Source organism: Panthera onca, chromosome D1 (assembly GCF_046562875.1).
Source record: "Panthera onca isolate mPanOnc1 chromosome D1, mPanOnc1 haplotype 2, whole genome shotgun sequence".
NCBI lineage: Eukaryota > Metazoa > Chordata > Mammalia > Carnivora > Felidae > Panthera > Panthera onca.
Window position 1 is genome coordinate 54,976,302 of NC_138348.1, and position 14,220 is coordinate 54,990,521.

Below are 14,220 nucleotides of genomic sequence, written 5' to 3' on the forward strand. Positions count from 1 at the left end.
TTTACTCATTTTGAGAGTGAGCACGTGTGAGCAGGGGAGAGGGGTAGAGAGAGGGGGAAAGAGAATTCCAAGCAGGGTCCATGCTGTCAGTGCAGAGCCCAACATAAGGCATGATAGTGAGATCATGACCTGAGCTGAAATCAAGAATTGGCCATTTTACCAACTAAGCCACCTAGACACCCCTAAAAATTTTTTTAACTAAACTTTGAACTAGGCTGCACTGACTGCCAGAAAATGCCCATTATCTCTTGTCTGCCATATTTTTACACATGCTTTTTTTTTCTCTGCTTCGTGTGCACCTTCCTCTAAGTCCACTTTCTATTTCTGAATCTTTGACTAAGTTGTACAGCACTAACCCCCTTTCTGATAAATGAACTTGTGTCTTTTTTATATCTATATATCTCTCGTTGAACTATAATCTTTTATGTCTGCCGATCCCAAACTGGGCTATGAACAAAGGTGTGATCCTTCAACCCTCTGCTCTAAAATCTAGCATAGTTCTTTGCATATGGTAGATGCTCGGTCAATGATCATTGAATTAGATAAAATAATAAAATTAAAATTTTTACCAGGTGCTTGGCATATACAAGGAAAAATGATAAGTGCCTTCCATATACCATCTCATTCATTGCCTACCCCTTTTACAGATGAAAAACTAACATTCAGAGAAGCTAAGAAGCATTGAGAAGCAAATATTTGGGACATGTGGAAGGGGCCAAGAGAAAAAGAAAAATTAGCAAATTTTCTAAACAGAATTCCTATGCCAGAAAGCCTTTGGGATTATTTGTGTGCAGGGGTCTGTATGCCTCCTCCCTTCCTATCTACTCTGAACTCACAGTGTAAATTTTCTCCATTATCCTACTCTTTTGGTTGGGTAGGGTAAGGAAAGACCCAAATATCCTAGCTTCAATTTTCTGCCTCTTTCCAGCATCCCAGAGGTGTTTTTAGTGCCTTTATCCCCAGGGAATTTTTAATCTCAGTTAGGGCCTTAATAACAGGATAAATATTCCAGCCTTTTTGCTCCACACTCTCTAATCCCTGCAGGACCTGAGACTTTACTACCACTCCCTGTCCTAGGCCTGGTAAGTCTATCTCTGTATGTCACCCTACAATAAGCACACTACAAACAGGCCAAAGACCTGGAGAACACTAAGATAATTTTCTCACTGAGGTAGTCTCCACTTCAGATAAAAAGGACTTACAAATGAATCACTTCTTTACCATTGCTATATGCCATGTAGTGCTCTTCAGATGAATGTCTCCCATAAGGATTCCTCACAGTAGCCTCTGAGGTAGGAATGAACTCTCCAGGTCACAGAATCTGAAGCAGGTTGACAAGAGGTTAGGTGACTTGACTGTGATCACATAGCTGGTGAGTTAGCAGAGCTGAGATTTGAAAAGGGCTGCTCTTACTCTTCCATTAACAAAAGTTGAATCCTGGGCAAGTGGCTTCCAGATGCTCATAAGCACTTTCAGTGATGAACAGTGTGTTCCTTTCTTCATGAGACAGCTTTGTTCCTGGACATTTTTCATGAGCTCTAACTCAAATATTAGTGAGAAGGACAGGAAGCGATGACCCCAAGGCCTTCACCTTGATCTCTCTTAGAATCTTGGCATACTGTGCTCCACATGTTTTTCCAACTTCATTTTCTCTATCTGTGCAAATGGGGCCGAGGCAAGGGGGGCATGCAGTCATTGTGCTGCGTAACTACAAGGATAGAGTAAACATTCTTTGAGAGGCAGCTCAGAGGCTGAGGAAACTTGATTCAATTATTAAAAGACTGGAAGAAAAGGTGGGGGGGAAAAAGTGAAGAAAGCAAGTCTTTCCCATTTATGTCTAGATTATTCAGCTCTCAATTTTCTCCACACCAAAGAAAGGGCATTGAAGTATGGACACTCTAAAAACAATGTCTTATCTAAATGTACATACCATGTCTGAGTACAGCCTTGTTCATGCATTTTATACAGCAACATATACAGACAGAGTCACATGCTGAACTAAATACATGGTGTGCTCAGAATGGAACAGCTTTACATATACCATTTTACAAGGACTCCCCACCCCCCACCCAGATTTCTCTCTGTCCCTGACCCTTCATCTACCACCAAAACTGAAATACCATCTGAGTATTCTTGGTCCCAAGCTCTCTGGTAGAAACTCAGGAAGGGAAATAGCACAGAAGGAAAATTTTAAATGCATGGAAGAAGGGATGATAAGACAAAGGAACAAGATGTTTGTCTCCATATCACAGTAACAGCCACATTGGGCACTGGGAAGGCATCCTGGTCCAGGGTTCCTTCCCCCAGACCACAGGAGAAGACCTTATCCTTTGCCTTCTTGCCTCTTTCTTTCTGGGTATGGATAGCTGATGGAAGGGATTGCAAGGAGTACTGCAGCTTAAGGTTATGGATATAGATGGACTTATCTCCAGAGGGCTCAAGCAGTTCCACCGTCTCTGTTCCCACTAACAGCCAGAACACAGTCACATCCCATCATATTAGAAACCAGTGTGAGAAAGGTACTGTTCCCTCCCGAATATCTCCTGTGTTTATTCCTGTGTCTTGTTCTCAACTTTCCTTTTCATCCTCTTCTCTCCCTTTACTATCCCCTTCCTGACTTTTTAATCAAATTCTTTCTCAAACTCTCAATTACTGGCTGGCTAGTGGATCAGAGAATAGTGAGAAGGTACTTTTAGGTAAGGGAAGATCAGGGAATATAGAAAGTGTGGGTAATAGGCAAAGACATGGGGTGGACATGTGTAGAAGCTCCATGCCATAATCTGACCAAACTGGTCTCCATATTTGCTTACAGTTAACAATTGTGTTCCCAGTGATTAAAATTTACTTCTCATACCCTCTTCATGTACCTTTGATTTTTATAAGACTGTGTTTTCATTCCTCAGTAACTTTATCACATCACCTATTATGGCCAAATTAACTTGACATCTACCACTGACCGATTCTGCATGATCTCACCTGTTTCACACAGAAACCTATGACAAGCACAGGATTCTAGTACTAACATAAGGCAGGCAATGTTAGGGCTTTAGCAGACTACATGAGACTCAGCCTTTCACCGTGTGTTTGTTGTTCTGAGCCTCATCTGTGAATAACCATGGGCTCAGTGGCTTGAAAAAGCCATCCAACAACACCCCCCCCCTACTCTGCTTTCTCTTATCTCTCAGTCTTGATCTTCCCATCTTGAAAAGTAACCACAAATCAAATGTGCCTCACCTTTGATTTTTATATTATTTTATTGTCACATAGGCAGATCAGAAGAAAATAAGAGTACAAGGCAGAATTGGGTTCACAGGCATAGAAGATTCCCCATGGTGAGGATAAGTAACAAGAGTGAGTTCTACAACCATGTAACTCACCCTACAGCCTAGCCTAGACATTGTTGAATCAGACTTAAGTGGAAAGTCTCCTTTGATCCCTGGTAATGATAAATTCACCTCCTGCCATATATCACTTCCCAATGCTATACAGCCTTCTAATCCTGGATGTTTTTTATGAGATCTAACTCAAATTTTTTCTGCTATCCTTTCAGTTTCAGCCACAGAATAAGAATGAATCCCAATGGCTTCATCTGTCAGGGCTTCCTAGGGTTCAGAGCAGGGCAGTAAGGTCTTCTCTACCTACCCTACCTGGACCTGACCATGCATTTCACAAACCACAGCCATCAGAACCCAAACTCTTTTCTGCTCATGGGAATTCCTGGCCTGGAGGCATCCTACTTTTGGATTGCATTTCCCTTCTGCTCCATGTATGCCCTAGCAGTGCTTGGCAACATGGCAGTGCTGCTGGTGGTGCGATCAGAGCCTGCACTACACCAGCCCATGTACCTGTTCCTATGCATGCTGTCCATCGTTGACCTGGTGCTCTGCACTTCTACTGTGCCCAAACTCCTTGCACTTTTTTGGACAAATGCTACTGAGATTGACTTTGGGGCCTGTGCTACTCAGATGTTCTTTATCCATGGCTTTTCAGCTGTTGAATCTGGTATCCTGTTAGCAATGGCCTTTGACCGCTACTTGGCCATCTGCCAGCCACTGCACTATGGGTCATTGTTGCCCCCAGAGGCTGTGGGCAAGCTGGCAGCTGCTGCTGTGTTTCGTGGCTTGGGCCTCATGACCCCACTCACATGCTTATTGGCAAGGCTGAGCTACTGTAGCCGAGTGGTGGCCCACTCCTACTGTGAGCACATGGCTGTGGTAAAGCTGGCTTGTGGGGGTACACGGCCAAACAACATCTATGGCATTACTGCTGCCACGCTAGTTGTGGGCACAGATTCCATCTGCATCACTGTCTCCTATACACTAATCCTCCGGGCTGTGTTAGGCCTCTCCTCCAAAGAGGCAAGAGCTAAGACCTTTGGCACTTGTGGCTCCCACCTGGGTGTCATCCTTCTCTTCTATACACCAGGGCTCTTCTCATTCTACACTCAGCGCTTTGGCCAGCATGTGCCCCGGCACATCCATATCCTCTTGGCTGACCTCTACCTTGTTGTACCACCCATGCTCAACCCCATCATCTATGGCATGAAGACCAAGCAGATCCGGGATGGGGCCCTCCGACTGCTGAAGCGGGGCATTGTTCAGTCTTAAATCTCCAACCCCACCCTAGAACCTTGTCTTCTTCCTTTAGGCTTGGGCAATTGTTGGAGTGGGCCATTGGGAATATATGGCCACCAGTTAAACTGTGAGCCAGACTGGGGCAATTGGAGGTTCCTCACACCTTCGCCTGTCCCTGGAATATACATTCTACCCGCTATTCCCACGGTGAGAGCTGTTCCATGGACACAGCCTTGAGAGAGTAGGGTATTGTTGAGCCCATCTGGCCAGTATACATGACTGAACCCAGTTAAGGCCTCTCTATAAACTTTTAAGATTTGACAGGTGGGTACTTGGGGTCACTAACACAAATCTCATAAGTAAGTTCCCTTGCTTTTTAAACCTGCCACCTACACATCTGGAGTGGCCTGCCTCTTGCATTGGTCTCCTCTTGTCCTCTGTGTATGAGGGCCAGTTTGTGAGCCAAAGGTAATGTTTAAGAGACCAGAGGTTCCCAGCATGGTGGAGAGAGAAGCCCACACTCAATAGTATCCTTACTTTGATAAGGAGATAAGTAGCACAAGTCTGAAGGATGAGGAACCATTAGGTATTTCCCATTTGTGATGTAGATATGATTACAAAGCCTAGGGATCCCATGTTTTTTGGGAAACATGGTCACCAAGCTGATGATCACCTCCCAGGGAATTCCACACTGCTGTTCTGACAGGACTCCTCCCTTCTAGGAGACCTTGATAAAATAAAAAAGATAAGACTCACAGTCTGACAAGAAGAAATAACCTTCATCCACAGTCAGGTGCTCCTACTCTGATATGGATACATGCATGCCTCCCTTAGTGAACTCTCAGTTTGACAGGAGAAACACACAGAATTAGAGAAACAGAAATGGAGACCTAGCAGTCAGCAATGGGCTTTGGGAAAACTGTGCCTGCTGTACAGAAGAATAAGCAACAAGGTATAATGTCAATCTAGGAAGGTTCTCTGAAAGGTAAGAATTTTCATCTTTTTTACTGAGTATGCACTATGTTAAAATCGAGGTATGGACATGATATGGTCAAAAGCGCTCATGGAGACTTTTCACTGTTGGAGGAGACCTACATATAGGAGACAACAGCAAAACCAAATAAGTTAAGCCAAATTAAATGAATATTAGGATAAGCACAGGGACAATGGGCACTGAGTAAGGACATCTAACTTGTTCAGGGGAAAAGAGGTCTTAGGACCCACCTCATCTCATTCCACTTCTGTCCAAATAGGAAAGGCTGCTTTCTCAGAAGCCTTCAACCACACCTGAGTGTGAGGTGTGGGAACAAAGTCTCATACTAGATGACTCAAGTCTGATATCCTTAGTCTTTTCTTCTAGTCCGTGGTGTGGCCATGTGGAGCTGCCACCAAGCCTCAAAGGTCCAGGGAAAAGACCAAACCCCTTCTTTAGAGATGAAATAGAGAAAACATTCCAATTTGACCTCCTGAGCAGGTTTTTAAAAATGAAAGTGCTAGGAATTTACCCAAGGGATACAGGAGTACTGATGCATAGGGGCACTTGTACCCCAATGTTTATAGCAGCACTTTCAACAATAGCCAAATTATGGAAAGAGCCTATATGTCCATCAACTGATGAATGGATAAAGAAATTGTGGTTTATATACACAATGGAATACTACGTGGCAATGAGAAAGAATGAAATATGGCCTTTTGTAGCAACATGGATGGAACTGGAGAGTGTGATGCTAAGTGGAATAAGCCATACAGAGAAAGACAGATACCATATGGTTTCACTCTTATGTGGATCCTGAGAAACTTAACATAAACCCATGGGGGAGGGGAAGGAAAAAAAAAAAAGAGGTTAGAGTGGGAGAGAGCCAAAGCATAAGAGACTGTTAAAAAGTGAGAACAAACTGAGGGTTGATGGGGGGTAGGAGGGAGGGGAGGGTGGATGATGGGTATTGAGGAGGGCACCTTTTGGGATGAGCACTGGGTGTTGTATGGAAACCAGTTTGACAATAAATTTCATATATTAAAAAATAAATAAATAAAAATCTTCTTCATTGCTAAAAAAATAAAATAAAAATAAAAATGAAAGTGATGGCTGTGATTTAGAAGGTCCATTAGGATCCAGAGTTCTCAAAGTCTCTGGTCCTGACATCTGTGCTCAGACTCTACAGGCAGATTGATAGGTATTTAATAGGTATTTGGCTCCAGGGTAAAGCATTTTAGTAAGCTAGGAAAGAGCTTAGAAAGGAGAAGGCCACTAGCAGGCTCAAGAAGACCTAGGTCATCAGAACTTCATCTAGTTACAGCAGTGGATTAGTTTAACACTCTTCAGTGCCTCAGGAGGATGTACATCGTCTTATTACAGTCCCATAACCATCTGATGAGCACATAACTACCCCCCCCCCCTTTATAGAGTCAGAAGATTAGCAAGGTAATAACTTGTCCAAGAAATCAAATATCAGAGCCAGGGTTAAATCTCTTTCATTCTAAATTCTGTGGTTTTTACTCTTTACCAGGTGAGTTCCTATAAATCTACACCCTGAGACCAAAAATCTAATAAAATCTATTCTTTTCTTAACATCACTGACTTTTCTGAGAATATGCAATATGCTAAGCACCATTCTAGGAATTGGAAATATAATTATGATTCAGGAAAATAAATCCTTGGTGACAGATTGAATAGGAGACATCTGCAAACCCACCACTACCACCCTATCCCATGCAACATACTCTCCGTGACTTCCAAGTTAACATAATAGTTCTTCCTTCACTCAAGGGCTCAGCACACACAAAATTAGTAGTTTTAATTTACCCATAAACATCCCAGGTTGCCAGACAACTAGAGACCACACAATGGGCAATAAATTCTAGTCCCCAGGATATTTAATTCAAATTAGGGGGGAATCAAGGAAACCAGCTACACTGTATTTGGGACCATTGGCTACAATTGGATTTATTTTTCCCAAACTATTCTTTAATGAGATATAATTTACCTAAAATAAAATGCATATGTTAAGTATATAGTTAGATGATCTCTGACAAATGTGTGCATCAGTATAACTACCACCTTAATCAAGATACAGAGGATTTTTATAATCCCAGAAACTTCCCTTGTGTTCTTTCCAGGTAATACCCTTAGGGCTCACCCACTGAGAAAACCACTGTTTGATTTGGATTACCTTATATCAAACTTACTGTTCTAAAAGTTCATATAAGTGGAATGATACATATTCTATGTGTCCAACTTCCTTGACTTAACATGGTTTTTTTGTTTTTATTAATAATTTTATTAATTTACATCCAAGTTAGCATATAGTGCAACAATGATTTCAGGAGTAGATTCCTTAATGCCCCTTACTCATTTAGTCCATCCCCTCTCCCATGACCCCTCCAGCTGTTTGTTCTCTATATTTAAGAGTCTTTTAGGTTTTGTCCTACCCCCCCCCCCGTTTTTATTATTTTTGCTTCCCTTCTGTTCATGTTTTGTATCTTAGAGTCCTCATATGAAGTCATGTGATATTTGTCTTTCTCTAATTTCGCTTAGCATAATACCCTGTAGTTCCATACACGTAGTTGCAAATGGCAAGATTTCATTCTTTTTGATTGCCAAGTAATACTCCATTTTATTATATATATATATATATATATATATATACACCACATGCATCTGTACACCACATGCATTTTTATCCATGCATCTGTCTATGGACATTTGGACTCTTTCCATACTTTGGCTATTGTTGATAGTGCTGCTATAAACATTGGGGTTCATGTGCCCCTTCAAAACAGCATACCTGTATCTCTTGGATAAATACCTAGTAATGTAATTGCTGGATTGTAGGGTAGTTCTATTTTTAACTTTTTGAGGAACCTCCATACTGTTTTCCAGAGTGGCTGCACCAGTTTGCATTCCCACTAGCAGTGCAAAAGAGATCCTCTTTCTCCACATCCTCTCCAACATCTGTTGTTGCCTGAGTTGTTAATGTTAGCCATTCTGACAGGGGTGAGGTGGTATCTCACTGTGGTTTTGATTTGTATTTCCCTGATGATGAGTGATGTTAAGCATTTTTTCATGTGTCAGTTGGCCATCTGGATGTCTCCTTGGGAGAAGTGTCTATTCATGTCTTTTGCCCATTTCTTCACAGGATTATTTGTTTTTTGGGTGTTGAGTTTGATAAGTTTTCTATAGATTTTGGATACTAATTCTTTATCTGATATGTCATTTGCAAATATCTTCTCCCATACTGTTGGTTGCCTTTTAGTTTTGCTGATTGTTTCCTTCGCTGTGCAGAAAGAAGCTTTTTATTTTGATGAGGTCCCAATAGTTCATTTTTGCTTTTGTTTCCCTTGTCTCCAGAGACATGTTGAATAAGTTGCTGCGGGTTGGCTCAACATGTTTTTGAGGTTCCTTTGTATTTGTCTGCATCAGCTGTTAATTCTTTTTTATTGCTGATATTCCATTGCATGAATACATCAAAGTTTAACTATTTTGGGACACTTCAGTTGCTTTCTTTTTTTCTTTTTTTTTTTTGCTATTATAAATATGCTATGAATATTAAACTAAAATTTCTGGGTTATAAGGTAAGTGTATGTTTAATAGAACCTGCCAAATGGTTTTCCAAAGTAATTGTACCATTTTATACTGTCATGAGTGATGTATGACACTTGGTTGTTCCACATCCTGATCAACCCTTTAAACTATCATTCTTTATTATTTTACCCGTTCCAATATGTATAAAATAGTAATTTGTGGTTTTAATTTGCTTTTGATGACTGACGTTGAACAATATTTTATACACTTAACTGTTCATGCATATACCTTCTATGAAATGTCTGTTAATGTTTTTTGTCCACTTTTATTGAATTTTTTTGTTTTGATTATACTAGCTATTTATATATTCTGAATACAAGTCGTCTGTCATATAAACATAGTGAAAATATTGGCCAATTGTGTGGGTTGCCTTTTGATTTTCTTACTAGTCTCCTTTGATAAAAAGAAATTTTAGTTATGATAAAATTAACAATCTTATTCATGGTTAGTACTTTGTTTTATAGATTTAGCTTTTAATTTTAGGTCTGTGATCAAACACAAATTATAATTATATATGGTGTGAAGTAGAGATCAAGATTTATTTTTTCATTTATGGATATTCATTTCCAGAATTTGTTGAAAGACTCTTCTCAAAATTGCCTTGACAACTTTGCCAAATATCAGTCAAATTTTTATGTATGGATGTATTTCTGAATTTTCTTCTCTCTTTTGTTAATCTATTTGACTATCATATAAATCTTATATCCTCATATCAACACTGTCTTAACTTTATTATAGGTCTCGAAAGGAGGTAGTGTAAGTCTTCCAACATTATACTTTCACAGTGGTTCTGGCTGTTCCATGTTCTTTACATTCCTATATGTTTTGAAATCAATTTGTTAAAATCATATCAAAACCCTAGCAATAATTTTTGTAGAAATTATTTTTTCAGATTTCATACTGGCTAGGATCTCTGATACAATATTCAATAGAGTTAAGCAAACATCCTTGCTTTGTTTCTGATCTTAATTATGGTAGATTGAATACTTTCCTAAGTATCATGCTAACTGTAGGTTTTTCAAAGGTTCCCTTTACCAATTGTTGAAAGTTATTATCCAGATAATGTTGAATTTAGTCATCATATTTTTTTCATATAGTTAGGTGATCACGTGATTTTTCTCCTTCATGCTATTAATGTAGTATACTAATTGACTTACTTTTAAGTGGTAAACTACCTTGCATTCCTGGAATAAACCCCACTTGGTCATGATGTGGTACCATATTTGCATATTGCTGGAATTAGTTTGTTAATGTTTTGATAGAGATAATTGTGTCTATGTTCATGACAGATACTGATCTTTTAAGTTTCTTGTAATTTTCTTGTCCAGTTCTTATATCAGGGCTTTTTTTTTTACTCATAAAATGTAATAAAGTGTTCCTTATTGTTTTTTCTGAAAACATTCATGTAACATTTATTCCTTAAACATTTGATACAATTACGCAGGAAAGAAATCTGGATCTGAAGTTTCCTTTTTTTTTTATTTTACATTTATTTTTATTTAACGTTTATTCATTTTTGAGAGAGACAGAGCATAAGTGGGGAAGGAGCAGAGAGAGGGAGGCACAGAATCCAAAGCAGGCTCCAGGGTCTGAGCTGTCAGCACAGAGCCCGACGCAGGGCTCAAACTCATGAACTGCAAAATCATGACCTGAGCCGAAGTCAGACACTCAACTGACTGAGCCACCCAAGCGCCCCTATTTTATATTTAATTTTTAATGAATTCTATTCAAATGTTCTATTTTCATAATCTTCCCACTTCGTCTAGATTCTCAAAGTAACAACTGTTATAATATACCAACATATGTATAAAATTATTTATAATATCCCCTTATAATCCTTTCAATTCTGTAGGACTTGTCACCACTTATTATATAGTTATTTGTGTTTGTTTTGTCCTGTTTTGTCATGCAGGGGGTGGGGAGAGGAGGTGTATCAATTTTATTTTTAGAACCAGACTATGGTTTTGATGATTTTTCTTTTTTCTCTATTTGCTTTTCTTTAATTTCTACTCTTTATTTCCATTCTTCTATTTACTTTGGGTTTAATAGTCTATTCTCTTTCTAGTTTCTTAAGGTGGAAACTTAGACCATTGATTTTAAACATGTTTCCTAATAAAAGAAAAGTGTATGTATAAACTCTCCATGCTTTGCTTTAGCTGCATCCTACAAATTTTGATCTGTTAAAAAATTTTGTACTATTTAATTTCCCTTATGACTTTTTTTTTGTGACCCATTGGTTATTTTAAGTGTGTTGCTTACTTTCCTAGTATTTGGTGATTTTTCTATATTATTTATTACTATTAATGTATCATTTAATTCCATCATGGTTGGAAAACATACACTGTATCTCAGTCCTTCAAAATGTATTCACACTTGTTTTATAGCCCTTTATATGGTCTATCTGGGTGAATAGTCCATGTGCACTTAAAATGTTCCTGCATATTTGGAGTGTGATTTAAGATTGTCACTTAGGTCAAGTTGATCAATGATCAACTTTATCATATTAAAGATTTTTTTTATCTGGTTCTTCTGTCAGTCACTGATGGAACTGTTAAAATCTCTAACTACAGTTGTGGATTTCTCTATTTTTCCTTTTATTTCTGTCAGTTTTGCTTTGTGTATTTTGTAGCTTTGTTATTAGGTGCGTACAAATTTATAATTTTTATATATTCTTGATGAATTGACACTTAACATTATGAGTAGTAATCTGCATTTAAGTCAATTTTGTTGATATTATACAACCTATGTTCTGCTTAAATTGTATAGTACATTTTTTATCTTCTTACTTTTAAACTTCAAGTGGCTTTATATTTAGTTAACTATAAAGAGCATAAGTTGGGCCTTGATTATGTATCTAGTCTGATAAATTCTACGTATTAACTGGAATATGTAATCTGTTTACTTTTAATGTTATATTTAAGTCTATCTTACTATGTGTTTTGTATATGTCTCTTGTATTCTTTGTTCCCTTATTTCTCCTGTATTGCATTTTGGGGGGTTAATTGAACATATACTAAAATACCATTTTATGCCCTCTACTTGTGTTTAGCTGTACTTCATATTATTGTTCTATTGGTAGCTCTAGGATTTACCCCATTTAGCACAATCTTCCTTGAATTAATGTTATACCACTTCATGGAAATCAGAAGAATATTACAACGGTTTAGTTCTGTCCTTTGTTATTTTTATATATATTTTACATAAAATGTGTATTTGCATATATTTTATATACATTATAAACTTCAAAAACTAAACCAACTTAAAGGATTTAATAAAAGAAAACTTTTGTATATATATTTACTATTTTCAGTGCTCTTCTTTCCTTCCCATAGATCTAAATTTTCATAAAGTATTTCTCAACATGAATCATTTACTTTAACATTTTTGTAGTATAAGTTTATTGGAAAGAAAGTCTCTGCTTTTACCTGAAAAAAATTTTCCTTAAAATTTTTACAAATTTTTTTAAGTCTATTTATTTTGAGAGAGAGTGGTGGGAGGGGCAGAAAGAAAGTGAGAGAGAATCCTAAGAAAGCTCTGCACAATCAGCACAGAGCCCGACATGGGGCTTGAACCCACAAACTGTTAGATCATGACTGAGCTGAAATCAAGAGTTGGACTGGCTGAGCCACCCAGGTGCCCCTGAAAATTTTTTTTGGTAAAAAATTTTTTGCTAGTTATAGAATTCTACATTGATGGGTTTATTCTTCCTTTTAGCATGTTAAATATGTTAGTCCTTTATTTTTTTATCTCATTTTTTTTCTTAAAAATGTCAGTCATCATTCTTACCATTATTCCCATATATGTAATATCTTTTTTCAGAACTTTTGGTTATATTTTTTCCTTTGTATTTGGTTTTCATCAGTTTGATTTTGTATCAATGTATAGTTTTTTTGTATTCATTTTTCTGGGGGCTCAATTTCTGGGTCTGTGGGTTAATTTTATTCTGTAATGAAATTTGAAAAAATGTTTTAATTCATTCACCAAGTATTTTTCTGACCCATTCTTCTTCTTGGACTTCAAAAACCTATCTCTACTTGATAGAGACCCAAATGTCATTCCATTTATTTAAACTATTTTCTCTCTGCTTCTATTAACTAGTTAATAGAATACTAGTTAACTAGTTAATATTAACTAAATAATAGAATACTAGATAATGTTTATTGACTTGGTCTTCATGTTCTCTATCCTTTCCTTTGCATTGTACAGTCTCATGTTATTCCCAAAAATGATTTTACTTCAGATATATTTGCAGATCTAAAAGTTTCATTTGATTCCATTATGCTTATGCAGTTTCTAAATTTCTCCTTAAATCTCCATATCAGGAGAACTGCTGAACCCAGGCAACCAGAGGCTCCTCTCCTCTTCCTGGGTCCTTAGGATGTATGCTCTGCCTCCCACTCTCACACTGGGAGCTGTTCCAAGGACATATCCTTGAGAGAGTAAGGTATTATGTTTGTTTTATTTTGAGAGAGAGAGAGAGTCAGGGAGGGGCAGAGAGAAAGAATCCCAATGCAGGGCTTTGTCTCCTGACTGTGAGATCATGACCTGAGCCAATATCAAGAGACAGATGCTTAACCAAGCGAGATACCCAGGTGCCCCAAGATTAAGGTGTTTTTGAGACCATTTGTATGATATACGTGACTTTGCTCAGCTAAGGCCTCTATATAAACTTTTAAGATTCTGGTGAGTATATGCAGAGATCAACTCACCTTATGGCTGCCCAAGATGAACCTCATATGTAAATTTCCTTGCTTAATAAACCTTCCACCCACCAATCTGGAGTGATTTGCCTTTTTCTTCAGTCTCTCCTTGCCCTCTATGTACAGGGGCCAGTTTCAGATTACAACTGAGAAGCTCCAAAGGAGGTTGCATACTAACAGTTGTCTATTTATCCATCTTCTTTGTATTTTTTTTAAGTTTATTCATTTTGATAGAGTGTGAGCAGAGAAGCAGGATAGAGAGAGGGAGAGAATCCAAACCAGGCTCCATGCTGTCAGCACAGAGCCTAATGAATCACTCAATCCCACAACTGCAAGAGCATGACCTGAGTCAAAATCAAGAGTC

At 38.2% G+C, this 14,220-nt stretch overlaps 1 protein-coding gene across 1 annotated transcript; it reads left to right on the top strand.

The window, feature by feature from the left end:
- Nucleotides 1-3,659: 3,659 nt before the first annotated feature.
- On the top strand, nucleotides 3,660-4,753 carry LOC132677844 (olfactory receptor 52P1-like). The gene has a single exon (XM_060629609.3). It carries the CDS (start codon nucleotides 3,660-3,662, stop codon nucleotides 4,605-4,607), a length of 948 nt encoding a protein of 315 aa, XP_060485592.2. The 3' UTR covers nucleotides 4,608-4,753.
- The last annotated feature ends 9,467 nt before the right edge of the window (nucleotides 4,754-14,220 follow it).